General features: G+C 32.3%; 1 protein-coding gene across 1 annotated transcript in view; it reads right to left on the minus strand.

The window, feature by feature from the left end:
* The window catches only part of LOC113402215 (adipokinetic hormone/corazonin-related peptide receptor variant I-like), a 155,259-nt gene extending 140,216 nt beyond the window's left edge, over positions 1-15,043 (minus strand). Inside the window, exon 1 of the mRNA XM_026642404.2 lies at positions 14,747-15,043. Coding sequence (XP_026498189.1) covers positions 14,747-15,043 — 297 coding nt within the window. The remainder of the gene's footprint in view (positions 1-14,746) is intronic.
* Between the last annotated feature and the right edge of the window lie 3,075 nt (positions 15,044-18,118).

Below are 18,118 nucleotides of genomic sequence, written 5' to 3' on the forward strand. Positions count from 1 at the left end.
TAAAACAAAGTAACTTAAAGTGCCGTCTGTGAGAATGCGATTATTATCAATAAACAGAGTGATTCAAGAGGAAGGTTTAAATGTATATATATATAGTATGTAATAATTAACCGAACAAAATGTCTGTGGAGATTTCAAAGATTAATATTTTCTACGAAATTATTATTTCTATTTTTTTATTTTTTATTTTTTAATTCTATTTTATGAGTATTTCTATTGTAACCCATAAAGTTATAAATATATAATAAGAAGTAGATACAAAATGTCAGTTCACGCCATTTCAATTAAAAGGGTCAGTTCGGTCAGACTGTCCTTACTAGTAAGATGCGGTAAAGGAATATATAAAGAAAAAAGGCGCAAAGATATTACGCCTTTCTGCCTAATACGGCTTATTTCTATTTTATTTTTTCTTGCTTTCAGATAGTAGTTATTTTTCGTAAATTTTTTTCTTTGGTTCCAATTTCAAACTTTGAGCATCTTATGAGAATTTCTTGAAATATATCCAATAACTATTATTGATGCGCTCCGGAAATTGAATGTACTGTACTCTGGGACCTTGAATTTCCTTATAAGTTAGCCACTAAAACGACAAGGTAGATATACAAATAATATTCATAACGACAGAAAGGACATCTCTGACATCTAAAAATGATGTACTCCGGTAAAATTGTGTCTCGGGAAATCGTTTTAAAGGCAATAATGCTCCTTTTATCATTTAATTAAATTTCACTCACAAAAGACAACTCTAGTAATTTCCTCTTTCGCTGATAAGATTTTTGTTAAAGAAAAAATATTAATTCAAAGAGTTACTGGATCTGTATCATCATTAGCAGCCTGTAAATTTCCCACTGCTGGGCTAAAGGCCTCCTCGCAGAATTTCGTTGAAATTAGACACATGCAGGTTTCCTCACGATGTTTTCCTTCACCGCCGAGAACGAGATGAATTATAAACAAAAATTAAGCACATGAAAATTCAGTGGTGCCTGCCTGGGTTTGATCCTCAAATCATCGGTTAAGATGTATGCGTTCTAACTACTGGGCCATCTCGGCTCTAATATTATTGTTCAAATAAGCTTTTGTCAATCGATACGATACGACCACGGAGGTTACGTTGGAGGTCAAAACGACTATCCGTGCAGGATACATTACAATGCAGTGTGTGTGCTCGACAAATAAGATTGCACTGTCTACGCCTTCGCTCTGATACATCATAATATTTTTTTATTTATTTTGCACATAAGTTTTGTTTTGTTTTTTGATGTGAGCCCTGAATTCCAAACTAGCTTTCGCTGTGTTTTGGAAGTCAGTTCCTTCCCAGACGTTAGGTTACAAATTTGTTTCTTATAATAAAAGTAAATGAAAAAAATTTAGTAAAAACAATAATAATAATCAAAAATACAAAAATATATTTACCAATCTAAGTAATTAATTAAAATAACAGTTACTATTACGTGGGCACGCGTGTGTGTAAATGTGTCTGTATATGTGTATTTATGTGTGTTGTTGCGTGCCATGAGTGGGTTTAGTAATATGTGTATATATGCAACAATTATTTAAGTTTAATTTTAGCTCTTTAAATTACAATAGTCTTAAGTCAACAACTGCTCAGTTTCCTTAAAATCAAGGTCCGTAAGCCATTCTTTAATTCTTTTTTTAATTTGAAAGCTAGACAAGTTCCTTGTTTTATATTTAGTATTAAGTTTGTTATATAGCCTAGGTGCTAGTGAACTGTAACAACGTTGTACAAATTTACTTTTGACTTTAGGAACTGGACAGATATCTCTTCTTTTATTATTTGGCTTTATTTGTGGTACTTTAGTCTTATGATACCTACAAAGTCATTGATATATATATAAATAGCTTGCGTACAGATAATACTTCGGCTTTTTTGTAAAGTAAGCGTGAAGGATATCTAAACGGTAAGTTTAATAAAATCTTTAATACAGCTCGATGCGCCCTCTCTAGTTCTATGAGGTGAGTCTTAACAACGGATCCCCATGAACAGATACAATAATTAATAATACATTCAGCTAATGCTTGATAAATTTGAATAAGGAGTTTAGTTTAGTTAGTTTAGTTTAGTTCTCTAAAAATATAAATAAGTTTTCTTAATCTTTTACTTACTGCTATTACATGTTTTTTTCCAATTGAGCCTATCATCAATAATTACACCTAAATATTTTATGTCAGTTATTCTTTCCAATGCTGGACAATTACCACGATAGACAGTGTTAGTAAGGCCCGGGTCACGATTGCAAGGATATATATGCATACGTATTATAAAATCTTTTGGTGATGCAGGATCGGTCATGCTGAAACAAATACTTTGTTTTCTGTTTGAGCTTGTGGTACATTTCTTAGCTCGATACTAGAAGACCTCGCGCTTTTTTCCAGAACGTCAACTCTTTCCTCTAGCATATTTATATAGTTTCTATTGGCCTTTTTTTCACATTCAAATTTTTCCACCTTTCCTATCATGTCATAATATTTGCTAGACAAGAATTCCAATTATCTACATAATTCTAAGTTTTGTTCCTTTATTTCACTCATAGTAGTGGCCATAGTGTTTAATTTTTCGGCCGTATCAGTTTTGTTTTTTAATAAGATATCCTCCATAGATGTAAACTGTAAACTATTACTCGATAACACACTTTTTATATCTTCCATAAACTTCTTAAGGTTCTCATTATCATCTTCCCGTTTTCTTTTAAACCGGTTCAATATATTTACATTTGAAATGTCTGGTTCGGAGTCGTAGGTAGATGGCGGAGTACGCGTCAGAGACATAGTGTACTAGGGTACCAGGTACAAACAATAATCAACAGGAGTTATTCTTTTTTTTTTTAAATACTTAGAGGTCTCATCTATTGGTCGATGATCGATGATCTTGAACAATATTGCTGTCCGGCCACTATTACTTGACCCGCCTCTAATGACGTACGATGTTCGAGACGGATGTATACTGCTAATATATTTATGTGTACGATAGGCGACTTTATATGTGTGTAGTGAACACTACTTCGACCGATATCGCGTCGCGCATTTATTTACTGCACTTACTTATGCACTCCTAATATTTTCTATGTATTATTTAGTACTAAAGTTTGATAAATATAATTAATAATAAATAATAAATAAATAAATATAATAAATAAACGGATCACTTAAAAAAAAAATCAATTTAACAAGAAACACGTCTTCACTCTTCTGGAGCACGGAGGGAAAGAATATAGACGACATTTGAATACGATGGGACGGCGGAAAAGAGATCACTAAGAAGAAGCTAATCTACTAATTTATAGCGGCAACCGATTTTATTATAAAAGTAAACCTTAGCTGAATCGTAACTGGGGATACTTTTACTAATTTATAACGGTTACGATTCCCGATTCCATTTCGATCCAACTTCGACTGAACCGTGATTGAATCATTAAAAGAATAATTTTTAGAAAAAAACGCCTGGATTTATGCTGATTGAACACTTATTGTGAATAACAGCATTGTAAATCGGTTTATTTAAAAAGAACAAGCGAGTTTCTTGCAGTTTCTTCTCGCTGGAGACTGGTTTCCGTAAGGTGGTAGTATTTAAATATTGACGATTCAAAAACGTTTCATTTTGAAGTTTATTTGAATAAAATACATTTGATTTGATTAGAATTGTTAGGTTAGTAGACTAAGTTAACGATTAAGTTTTGAATTTACTCTGAACTGATTCGTTAAGGTTTAAATTTCAAGGAATTCAAATAATAACTGTCGCTTCTCAATTTGTTTTTGGTAATGCTACGTATGTACTCAAAAGCATAAATTAATTTTCCAGAAATTGTAACGTACATACTATTAATGCTAGGAACAAGCATAAACGTGTTTCTCCAAGTACCCGTTTACACAGGGTTAACTCTTTTGTGGGACAATGTATAAGTTTTTACTAGAATATCCCAGAAAATGTTCAAAAATATTCAATTGTAAAATTTAAAAGAATCGTTAAAGAGCGTTTGTGGGCTAAAGGATAGTACGACACTAATGACTTCTTAGTTCATTGCACACCTTGGGAATGAGATGACCGCCTCCTCATTGGTAGATTTTTGATCATCATCTATCAATAAGCAAGTGTAACACTTCTATTTTGAATAATGATTTTTCATTTTAGACTTTGAACAATTTACAACTAAATTTTCAAAGAAATATCAAAGACATTTAGTTTAACCTAGGACCAGTATTTACTTTAAACCAATTCAATACTGTTTCAATTAATTTCGTTTTTGGTTGTATCTAGACAGTTTGATTCATTTACTGGCTGTGGAAACATTGAACAGAAAATCAGGGAATTTTCTTAAGTATTAGGATTTTTTGCTAAGTTGCGTTACCTATAGACAAATTTTCTTATTTCGACGAACTTTTCTACATCATTTCAACCCTATAATTACAGGGATTCACTTAGTGGTTGGGCTTTGTGCAAGCTTTGCTGGGTAGGTACCATAAAAAAAAAAAAAAAGGTACCACTCACTCATCACATATTCTACCGTAAAACAAGCAATACTTAGTATTTGTTAAGTTTCAGTTTTAAAGAATGAGTGAGACAGTGTAACAGGCACATTTATTTTATTTCATTACATACACATACAGTCTTACATAAGCCAACAAAGTTTCCACGATTACATTAAAACATGGAGTAAATTTAATAAGATAATCTAATAATAATTCATATATAATCAAAGTATTTTCATTGTTAGCGAACAACATATAGAACTCGCATTCGTATCATCCTAGACGTAAAAAAGACGATACATCCAACATTAGGTTAAAAAAGAAGTATTTCGAACAGTAACAAAACAAAAAAAAAACAAACAAATCAAACAAAAAAAGAATATTAATCACAACTACAGTTTTTCAAGGCTCTTAAGAACGTAAACAGTTTCACGTTAAAGATATCTACATTACTGTAATGTTTATTATAATTGTCGCATAACCAAAACGCTCTTACCTTCCTAAAAGCTCTTGCTCATACCAGAATGCGATTTTTGGCATATTTCTTAAAGGTTCTCATAAAGGTATGCTTTGAACGGAAAAAGGTACGAGTATGTGGTCACTTGATATAAATGTTGTTAACTAAGAACACTGAATCTACAAAGTAATTTAAAATTTTATAAAGAAAAAACTGATCTTCGTATTCTCTGCGTTTTTCAAGCGACAAAATATTGAGTTTATTTACAGAATTGGCCCCGAATTTATGCGTTAATCTTCTAATAAATTTATTCTCTACATTTTCGATAGCTATAATATACTTTGAGTATTGTGGATTCTAAACAGTCGAAGAGAATTCTAAATTAGATCTTACATACGCATTATACAACAGGTTATACATATGTATTTATACTTATAAGTCTCTTCCCTGGCAAAAAATTAAATGAAACCCAACATGTTAAAAGCTTTTGCGATAATTTTATTCATATGCCTGTCAAATAGTAAAGTAGAATCCAAGAACACTCCTAGGTCCCTAACATCTGTTACCCTCTTCATTGAATGATTGGTAATTGAATTATTTTTCCTATATGTTATTATATAGCAGTTAGAAATGTTATTATATAGCATTTATCAAAATTAAGATGTAGGCCGTTTGAGCAATATTGCCCTAAAATATCTAAATCATTTTGCAAATTAGAGCAATCATCACTCTTTTTATGATTTTAAATAGTTTTGTATCATCAGCATAAAGAAGGATGAAAATTTAATTTTGAAAAATAATCAGTACATCATTAATAAAAATGTTAAACAACAGGGGACCGAGATGAGAGACCTGAGGAACCCCAGATATTTTGGGGACGAAACTCGAGATTTTCCTTTGACAGCAACTGCTTGAGTTCTGTCATGGAGATATCATGTTACATTGATTTAAAAATTTAGGATTTAAGCCACCTGGGTTACTGCCTTTAGAGTTTTGAGAGATATCTTTCAACTGGCATCGTACATTAAAAGAAATAATTAGCGAATGACTGTCATGCTTGCTTAAAATGTCATCCTCGGTTTTTTTCACATCATATACTTCAAAAATAGATTTATAAAAATTACTGAATAGATTAGATATGGAAGGGCCATCATATCGAACACTATTATCATGAAACATTGTGTCATTGTATATTATTACTTGATTTCTTTGATTTTATAAATGTCCAAAATTTCCCGGAACTGTGATGAATATTATCTTCGGCTCTAGCAATAAAGATATTATAACACTTTCCTTCCATCCATTTATTTTTGTGACGAAGGTCAGCAAGTTTGTCATAATTGCTACTGCGACCATATATTTTCCATCGTTTATTTATTTGTAATTTCTTTTTAATCAAACTGTTATTAAACCATATAGGATAATATTTGGTATCATATACTGTTTTAGCTTCTCTTTTTATGTTAGAGGTGGCAAACGAGCAGGAGACTCACCTGATGGAAAGTGACTACCACCGCCCATGGACATCTGCAACACCGGGGGGCTTGCAGGTGCGTTGCCGGCTTTGTGGATTTTCGGACATCTAGGTGGTGCGGGTGATGTTTGGAATTTTGACGAGATGTCCGAAGGTGAAATTCAAGTGAAGCTTGTATAACAAATCGATTCTGAACTTTATTAACTATTTAATAAAACTTATCTACTACTTTAATTATATCACATGTTTTAAATTGTTCGACCCAATCAATATTATTTATCTAATGCATTGTTAATAGTGTTATTATAATAGGAACAATATGAGGCGCATAACGTAAATTAGACTCAATTAACGTAACATCCGTCAAAACGGAAAAACTTGAATGATGAGCGTCTTCAGGCAAAGATAATGGTGTAGCTCTTACGACCGAACAACTACAGTTAGGCAGAATGAGATCCAATACTCTATTATTAACATTAAAACTCATCATACTGATCCCAGCCATAGAAGCAAATAAACGCAAATAGTTGCATAATTAAATTATTGTCGGTTGGGTTTTGGATAGCAAGTTTATTAATAGAGTTATGTGACAATACAATATTTCCTATGTTAAAATCTCCAACAATATACATATATATGTTTATGAAAGTGAGTTATTTACATTTAAATCTGATTAGAATTCAAAAAACGTGTCTTTAGAATCTCACCGGTGTTGATTTTGAGGGAAATAACAACAGAACAGCCCTAATTTATGTTTACTTGGGCCATGTCCGACGACTACACCAACAAAAGTTACATCAGTACCTGGAAGAGACAATGCTATCCTCGAGTATTTTATTGTATACAGAGGCCACGACATACCGCTGTAAGTGTACCGCCACCTTTACTTTTATAAGTGAATAGTGATGACTATTTCGGTACACGTTAATCGAAGAGTTCTTCATCAAATATATTAGTAACCAGATCTCACTTAAGCACATTACGTCATAAATATAACTGTACAGTTTTAGTACGCAATCATTTTGATAATAAATATTTAAATATTGATATTTTTGATTATAATTATTGTTAGTAATAATATTAAATAGATATATCTTTTCATTTTACGTAGATACCTAATCAGAAATAAAACATACCTATAAATCAACAAAACAATACGTTATCAGATTAACCTTCTTAAAAAATATAATTAAAATAATAACTAGAGCAAGTAAAAATATGATAACAACAAATAAACTTCTTAAAAAGCTCAACATAGTAACATGTTTTAATATAATATAATAAACCAACAATAAGAGCCGAGATGGCCCAGTGGTTAGAACGCGTGCATCTTAACCGATGATTTCGGGTTCAAACCCAGGCAGGCACCACTGAATTTTCATGTGCTTAATTTGTGTTTATAATTCATCTCGTGCTCGGCGGTGATGGAAAACATCGTGAGGAAACGTACATGTGTCTAATTTCAACGTAATTCTGCCACATGTGTATTCCACCAACCCGCATTGGAGCAGCGTGGTGGAATATGCTCCATACCTTCTCCTCAACGGGAGAGGAGGCCTTAGCCCAGCAGTGGGAAATTTACAGGCTGATTATGTTATGTTTATTAAACCAACAAATTACTTACGTTTATAAAATTTTGTTTAAACACGAGAACACACACACAAAGCCTTGGAAGAATGTAAATAGCTTTTAGAGTTGTTGGTCTTGCGAACCATAACAGTGCAATTTCGAACCCAACAGAATAGATAGCATATATCTTTGCATTCACGTTGTATTTCATTTAGAAGAGCCTTGTAAGGGACCTTTATATATAGAATGACCACATTTATATAAATAGGAATATTCCTACCTGAAAATCCAATGTCACTCGCCGTCAGATTTCTTATTTTCCTTAATGATGAAAAAAAAACAACCTTTTTGTAACGTGCTTACATTTTTACAATAATTGGACGTGTTTTATTTTCAGACATATCATTCCTTATCCTTTGTTACAAAATCAACATCGGTACTAATGTTTATGGAGTAACATGAGGTATAAGATCTTAGTTCCCAAGCTTAATGGCGCATTGGAAATGTAAGGAATGGTTAATATTTTTTACAACGCCGGTGTCTATGGACAGTGGTGACATACTATCAAAAAAAAAAATTAAGATAGGATGAATTTTCAAAAACACCATCAATCTTTTTTACTAATACATAGAAGCATTATGACCTCACTAACCTACATACCTTTTGAAGTGATAACTTCTTATGGGAGGGTAAACCAATTCGTTACGTAACGCGTTACGGCGCCAGTCAGTACCCCTAGTACGAGTTTCAATACTTCATGCGTTAATAACGTATCGACTTCTCGAAAACGTTTACGAAGTATTTGTATTCGGTAGTATGAGTTTGACATTACACGTTTGCTTTAAAACCATGATAACCGTCGAGCTACTCGAAATAGACTACACCACAATTTATATTTCCATCTCACTTACACGCGCAAAAAAAGATGAGAAAAATATATGTATAGCTCGACGGTTATCATGGTTTTAAAGCAAACGTGTAATGTCAAACTCATACTACCGAATATAAATACTTCGTAAACGTTTTCGAGAAGTCGATATGTTATTAACGCATGAATTATTGAAACTCGTACTAGGGGTACTGAAAGAGATCGCTGTTTTAGCGACAAGGCCGCCTCTTGTGCATCTTTATTAAGCTTATGTCTGTGTTTATTGGTGTAGAATAAACATTATTTTGATTTGATTTCATTTGATTTGTAAATGATGATGCTACGAATATCTAACAACTTCGAATTCGTTGAAATTCAACAATCATAATTGGAATAGACTCAGACGTGTTCATAGACTGTTTGAACTAAATAATTTTGGCTTGATTCCTTAAATGTTTTCACTGATAACAATGAAGCTCGTTAATAGCTTCCAAGCAAAAGGTACTAAAGTGTTTTGTCTGTTTGTAATCCCTTTTACGTCTAGTCACGCCATAACTTGTCAACGAGTTTACCGACTTTTTTTTCCTTAATACTTTAAAAAAAATATTTTTTTTTAAACTTTATAGCATGTATTTGTTTACACGAATGCCGTATTATCAAAATAAATCAAAATATACTTTTTAGACTAAACATAACATAACATGATTTGCACTTATACCAATTTTTTATTTATTATAGAAAACAGTAGTAACACAAATAAGAGTTCAAAGCCAAATATTCATGTTCAACCGTTATTAGCTTTGATGATGTAAAAACGCTCCACGGATCGTAAATCTCAGAGGTATCCTTCGAAGATTTCCATCGGGAAAAAAGAGTAATGACTAGTGTCATCTGGCTTTTTTCCAATAACTCTAACAAATCCTTTGACTTTAAATTTGCTAAGCCCGTATATTGTTGTGCTGATAAAACGTGTAATAGATATATATATCTATAAAAAACCGTTGTTTTTTCGCGCAAGCATTTGCACTATTGTATTCAGCGAGACAGGCTGGACCTTTTATCAGGCAGTTTTGGCTGAATATTATGATATAATATAATTCAATAAGTAACCACAGTAACATGACCAGATCTGCTGATATAATACTAAAACATTCTGTACCGTATTTAGGTTTATGCGTACATTGAAACGGCAATATTTGTCTATGGAATGATTTGACGTATGACGTACTTCCTTTCTCTCTTCCCTTCTCGTGTGAGCCGCGGTAACGTGTGTTATGTGAGTGCGCCGCTCTTTTGAAATTAGCTTGTGTAACGGACTTATTCTTCTCCTGTAATATCACCCATCCCTTTGGCTGTGTTCTTCGAGAGTATGAAGACCAAGGGAGCGCTCCCAAGAAGAACGTGTCTTCATAAGTCAGAGCCCAGTTTTGAGGTAACAACTTCCCTTTATTCCTTAACTACAGTCCACTTTTCTCTCGCGCGTACACATTCTTTGATTTGACTTCGAACATCGGATGGGCTAATTGGCAAGGTTATGGTAAGTGGTCACCACCGCACATACTCGTATATCGGACGCTATGAAACATTAACCATTTCTACCCTCATTAACGGGTCACCATCCATAGGATATAATCCATAGGTTATTATTTATTATTCTTTACATTACATTAGCAGCTTATAAATTTCCCACTGCTGGGCCTCCTCTCCCTTTGAGGAGAAGGTTTTGAGCATATTCCACTACGCTGCTCCAATGCGGAATTGGTGGAATACACATGTGGCAGAATTTCGTTAAAATTAGACACATGTAGGTTCCTTCACGATGTTCTCCTTCACCGCCGAGCACGAGATGAATTATAAACACAAATTAAGCACATGAAAATTCAGTGGTGCCTGCCTGAGTTTGAACCCGAAATCATCGGTTAAGATGCACGCGTTCTAACCACTGGGCCATCTCGGCTCTCGGGTTCTCTTCTTTACATAAACGGTAAATAATATAAAGACAGGATATCGTGGGACATCCGGTTGTAATAAAGTTGCTCTCGCTATGTATTGTGTACCAAATAACAGACTCAATAAAATAAATTAACAAAGTTTGAACGTGAACTACGTTTGAAATGAAAACAACATAACATACATTTAAATAATACCGTACAAAACATAAAGAAAAAGAAAAGCAAGATGGCCGCGATTTCTGCCGAATTACTCAATTGTAAGCCACATAAAATAATTTCGTTCCAAAAACAAATCTTAATTAAAAGTGTTACACGTAAACATATAAAACAATAAAATATAAAAAACATTTTGAATCCGCGTTCTTGTTCAACGGATATTAAAATGTATAAGTTCGACTTCGACTATATTTAGTACGAGTATAAAAACATCGTAGTCATTTGGTTTGATCTTTTCTTTTATTATAATATACTAGTTGTCTCCCGCGGCTTGGGTTGAATTTTAGGGGTTGATCGTCATGTGTTAGTCATGTAAAAGATTATGTCCTTCCGTGGAGTTTAAGCTTACTTCAAACGAAATTTCTTAAAATCCGTTTCAGTTTGGCCGTGAAGTAACAAACACACAGACAGACAGAGTTACTTTCGCATTTACGATATTACTAAAGACTGTCAGAAGTAAACTGATGGTTCGTGTAATGTTTTTGATTTCGTACAGTATCAATTTCAATAGGCAGTTATAATACCCTATGTATTGAGCTCATTTACAATTCTGCCTTACACATGTGTAATAAAGGTTTGTAAAAATAATAACGATAATAAAAAATAATTTACTGACGCAAAAGGCAAATTTGATAAAAAAGTAATAGTTATTTTAAATAAATTATATATAATAATAGTTGTATTATTGCTTCGTAAAAAAGCCATTATTTATCGTAAAAAGTAAAGGATAAAAATTGGTTATTGTGGGTAAACCCTAAGAGATAGACATATACCATCGCGGATTTTTTGTAGACTTTTTCAATAAGGTCAAAATAAAAAAAACACTTTAATGTGTACAATATTGTTGCACATTATTTTGATACATCTCGTAGGGTTCAGTCAGTGTTTGCAGTGCAAGCGAAAAAAAAAGTATTTACGACATCACATTAGAAATCTCTAAAATTATCAGTTTTTCTCTGATATATTATGCATGTATTATATATATAAACTTTCCTCTTCAAACAATCTATCTATTAAAAACACCGCATCTATGTACTGAGCCCCATCACTAACCTACAGCTGCCTATAAAACTGCAAACTTCACCGAAGATTTACCACCCAGACAGTCAGTAGAGTAGTTTTAGTGTAACCTTAATTTTGTTCAATAGTTTTTTATTATTTATTTTCAAATATTTGGACTCGCGTATCCACCAACTCGCATTAAAGCAACATAGTGGAATCCCCTTCTAAAGGAGAAGTAAACCAGCAGCGTCATTCATATTATTTTAGTTATTAATTTAGTTAGGCTATTATTTTAGTAGTTATACTTTATTATTACATTAAAAAAATACTTTACTTGGTGTTCTTGGTGCACGCTCCTCTGGGAGACCTACCATTCGTCACAAATTCTACTGCCAAGCATCGATACTTAGTCTTGCTGTGTTCCGGTTTGGGTGAGTGAACTAAAGCTATAGACAGAATGAACATATTTAGATTTTTAGTTCCCAAGATGGTGGCACTTTGGCGATTTAAGGAATGGTTTAAATTCCTTTTGGTTCCAATTTCTATCACCATTTACCATCAGGTAGCCCATTTGACAGAGCATTTGTCAATTTTATATGAAAAAATCACTATTGATATAATGCTTTCTTCAAGATTCAATATTGAATTTAATATTTAATATAAAGTACTAAACGGGGTTGACATTAACCTTAGGAGTAACGATCGACAAAGTAGCCTTCCTATTATTATGCGTATCAGATAACGCTGAGCTATCAAAGATATGAGATGTCAGAATTCTGCTGATATTTTTTGGGCAATAACACTATTAATGGATTATTAATTTCAACTCATCCTTGAATTTAATGACTATGTATTTAAGGACCAGATGAACAATTTCGCTGTTAAGCTTATAGAGTTTTTTATCATTAAAATAAATGATCAAACAAAATAAGTTATCACTTTACGTATATTAAAAAAACCTTCTGAAATTTCAACTAGAGAAAAATTCAAATTAAAAATACAAAATATTTATTTAATAGATCGCTGTATGAAATCCGATATTCTTTTTAATTTAATGAACGTATATATATTATATGATCATTTTTAATTACTAATTTAGAATACTAAATTAATAGAAATATATTGTGTTTTGAACCGCATGATAGAGTTCATCATTGACAAAACAAATATCGTTACATTATAGCAATTTGGCATTTGGTGGTGCGAAGATCACTGACACAGTCCTCGACAAAAATTGAGGCGTTGACTTAAAAAAAGAGATGTGTTATGGTGTCGTTACGTATTTAATAACATACAGTGGAATGAATTAACGCTTGTGAATAGACAAATGACATGAAAGTATTCAAATGTTATTAATTGTCTTTTAATTAATTGTTGAAATGTCTTAAGGGAGTCGACGTTCTTGTGGTTAGAACGCTTGCAACTTAACTAATTGCGAGTTCAAAGCTAGGCAGGATCGCTAGATTTGTATGTGTTTAAAATACGTTTATAATTAATCTCGTACGTTTATAATTAACAGGTTGTGGCTTTTTACTTTAATATGTCTTAAGAAGTAAACCTAGTAAAAATTTTCACAATCTTTTTTATAAGACAATTTGTAGCTCCAGTGGAATTCTCATTCAAAGCATACGCGGCTAGAAAAATTAGTCAACTAGCTGAGATTGATGCTACTTGTTTTATACAACTAAGCTTCAGAATCCGCAATGTAGTTCATTGAGCCAGATATTCGTTTTATTGATAAAATTCCGCAAACACTTTTCGGTCTACATGTTGTTTAAATCATGTATCCATTTTTTTTTTTCAAATAAGTAGTATCTGACTGACCGGTATATAATATATATAGGCACGTATTCACGTTTTCTCAAAATATCTATACCTACTATTATATAAATCTGTAGAGTATGTCTGTACACTCAATTTTTATGTCGAATTTCATCATAAATATTCGTTTTATGACGCACTGACATCAGATTTACCATTTTTGAAATTTTTATCCGTCTGGCTGTCTGTATGTCCCGCTATAAGTCAAGAACGGTTAAACCAATCTTTATAAAAAATTGTATACAATTCTTATTGTAAAACCAGGCGCTGTAAGAAATAATACCCACTCCTTACATCGCCAATATGCCTTGAGAATTAAGAAGTTATTTTCCCTGTTTGGTGGTAGAATATTCAATGAGTGGATGGTACCTTCTTAGATTTGTACAAAGCCCTACCAATATTAATTTTATTATTAGTGCAATGTACTGAAGAAGATTACAAATTAACGCTCTGTCAATAAGAGCTATAGTCGACATCAACTAAATCTATCAAATTGTTTGAAACAGGCAATTGTAATCCAAATGGACTGCGGATTAAACTTCACGAATAAATAGAGGTTTATGCAGTTGCTTTTATTAATGTTTACTATTCATTCAAAATCTATCTGAGCTATTTTTAAATAAATTCGTTAGAAATATAAAAAGCATTTTATTTATTCCATGTATTAAATTTAATAAAATGAAATTGACTAATCTAGATTGTAGTATTATTGAAAAAATACCTCAATAAAAATACAAGTTGACTCACTCATTTTTAATGCTTATTTTGAATTAATATTTAATAAAAATAAATTACTGTCTGTCTATCGTATAATTTTTTATTTGAACGTTCATTGCAAATCTTAAATTTTACTTACGTTCATAACATTGCACTTAACAGGACAAAAGTATAACTTGACTCACCTCCAAAGGGATAACGCCGCACGTCACACAGATGTCAGCTACGGCGAGGTGAGTCATTAGGAGATCAACACGTGACCTCCTACGACGAGCGCTCGCCAGCGCCGCTAATACCACAATATTTCCTACTGCACCTACTGCCATGAGCGCGCCGTAAGCGCTTAGAACAGCGCCTTGCTGCCGAACAGATACGTCCTCCCATGTCGTATTCCGTTCCTCTGGGGTTTCAAAGTATTCCCAGAACTGGCGATCTATCGCCGACGTTGACGTTACTGACCACGTTGACGTGTTCGTTGGCATTTTGTAAATAAGCACTTTATGTTTATATCTAATGATAGTTATTATTAGTGCATTATTAATCGCACATGATTGACGATAAAAACATCTTTTTTTTCTTCCAACGTTGATAGTCTTTTCTTTTTAATATTATTTTAAGTAAGTTAGTTAGTTTAGAATTTATTATTCATGAAAAAATTATGCTTCATATATTGTATCTTATTTCCAGTAACACTTTGGAAACAATTATTAAATGTTTTAAAGGAGTTATCTACACTTTTATCTTTAAAAAAATAATTTGTAATTTCACTTAAATTTTCAAAAGGGGTGATTATTAAAAAGTTTTACCTAGTCCAAATTATTTTTTCTAAACGCACACGTGATATCGTAACTATATTATTTAAACGAATAAGTTCCTTTAAATGTAGCAAACTTTTTCTGTAAAGTTCGTAACGTACGTAAGGCGCTAAGGCGTCGAGGCGACGTTCCACAGCGAGTGATAACACCGACTGACGCTACGTTCCGTAACCCGTAGCTTTGTAGCGCGGCTTATCAAAGCGGTTTTCCATCCTTGTCAAAATGCTCTTCGAAGACGTATTGAATTTGTTAAGTTTATTATAGAATAAAATATATATTTTATATTATGAGATTTTTAGAATTAGTGGTGTTATTATTAATTAAAGATCGGAAGTAATTCTTATAGACGTATTTTTGAATATAAATTAAAAGTAACGGAAATATGCTGTGATTGTTCCATTTCTATTCAAATACTTCTTATTTTAATAAAAAGGTTTTAAAGCTTATTCAACCAGGTGAATATACAATACAAATGTGGCATATTGTTGATTTCCAAATGCAGCTCTTCTCACGAACTCCCTCCGTCGAACTACACCGGCGAACACGAAATTAATTACGAACCCAAAACACATGATTTTTCGAGAGCGCTCGCTTGAGTTGAACCTGCACAAACGCTTAAGATTCGTGTGTAAGCACTAAACTCGGTGCATTGAGACATACGTTTAAATCTTTACTAGTAATTAAGATATTTTTTGTTGTTTCCTGATAAAACTATTTATATATAACTTATGTCGGAAGACTGAGCGCGTTTCAGAGAAGTGTTTAGTACATAATATATTATTACATATATCAATATCTGCACTTCGCAAGTTCACCCGCTTTATATGTAGACTACTGACGTGACGAACGTGGGTTTCGTTTTCTTGTTTAATTATGTCTATATCTATTATTGAAGAGATAACTTTGCACCCCCTTTTTAAGCATTTTGCGCGGACGAGGGGTGAAAGATTTGACATTGTTCGAGTTTATATGGAAAAGAAGCTAAAAGGTATGCATAATATTTGATGCAATTATTTTATACAAATTAAAATTAAATATATTCAATAGTTTTTTTTCTTCTTTTCTGGCATATATGTTACTGGTATATTCTTGTCTGTACAAAAAAATCATCATCATAAAACAAAATCTTAGATCTTTTATACTACGCAACGGATTATAATGTTTTTTTCATCAATAAACAGAGTGTTTCAAGAGGAAAATTTCAACATTCCTTATCGAAAAAAAAAAATGGATGAGTTCTTCAATATAAAAGTTGTCAAATATTTAGTTTATTAAGTCGTCAAAGTACAAACACCGAATGTGCCTTTATGACATTACTTTTTTTTTTTTTTGATCGAAGTTAATGCTTCGAAGGAAACTTTGTATTAGGTAATACATCTATGAAGATTAAGACAAGTTACGTTCGATTTTCGATCACTGGGCGACCACTAGTAACAATAGATCCTTTAATATATGAAGGCAAGTTTAAATGAATATAGTTTTATGTCATTAATATTTAGATAAGTAATAAATGAAAATGGTAGCTTTACTTTAAATAGTTTGTTAAATGACGATTAAAAAGTGCTTGTAAATGCCTACTTGAATAAAGTATATATTGATTTGATTTGATTTGATTGAATAACAGTACAACACGTCATTGAGTGCCATTCCTGAATATATTATTAAAATGTACGTCGCATTGTTTTGAAATACAATTCTACAGCTATGTGAGACTAGATGAAACAATTTTTGATTGCAATGTTAAATGACAAAACATTAAAATCAAAAGTTTAGGTATATTTTCTGTATTTAAGACAGCAAGGTCGCCTGGTAACTGGGCCTGGTTTTTGATGGTGCGCGGTTACCATTATATACTAGCGGTTACCCATAAATATTGGCATCGTTAAAAATAATAAGCAACACTTCACTTACAACCTCGACGTGTCACCAAAACATAGAGTGTTGTGCAGTTTGTGTGATTAAGATAATCAGAAAAGGCCGTAACAGAATAAACTGGTTCACTCAACCACACAACGAAAGAAAATATTAAAGTCACGGTCAAAGTCAAAAATCTATATTCAATATAGAAGTGTTACACTTGCTTATTGATAGTCAATAATCTACCACAGGTTCGGAAATTAACATCACGGACCTGAGAAGATTCGGTGAAAGAAACACAGCGGATTTTTTTTTACAAATATATACTTCATTCAATAACTATAAATATGTTTCCTTAATTTGAATCAGCCTGGAGGCGACCGTCTCATTCCCAAGGTGTAATCAACTAAGAACTCATTAGTGTTGTAATAACCTTTAAAATAAGTGGGTACCACTATCACGTAGATAAAAAACATTATAATATATAACGTTAAGGTAAAGTCGGTGCTTGTGACAGTAAGCGATATAAATCTATTTAGACAGGACCACCTTAATTTCGACACTCCAGATTACAAAAGACGTAAACGACCTGACAAAATGGCAATTATCGTCATAAATAAGTACTCATATTAGGTTCCTATAATTATTTATCAATTCAGACTGAGATATTTTTGATCATTTTTACTTTTTAAGAGTGTTAATTTAATGGATATCATATAATAACAATTTTATATATTGTTACTACCTGATTATTTTTATGAAAAACATTATAAAAATAAATTATAAACGAAATATGTTTAAAAATAATTGTTTTCATTTTCATTTACGCGTGAAATTGGTTGGTAACGAGGCGAAAAATACACGCGCATGTATAGGTACGTATTT

This window comes from Vanessa tameamea, chromosome 14, assembly GCF_037043105.1.
Source record: "Vanessa tameamea isolate UH-Manoa-2023 chromosome 14, ilVanTame1 primary haplotype, whole genome shotgun sequence".
NCBI classification, from domain to species: Eukaryota; Metazoa; Arthropoda; class Insecta; order Lepidoptera; family Nymphalidae; genus Vanessa; species Vanessa tameamea.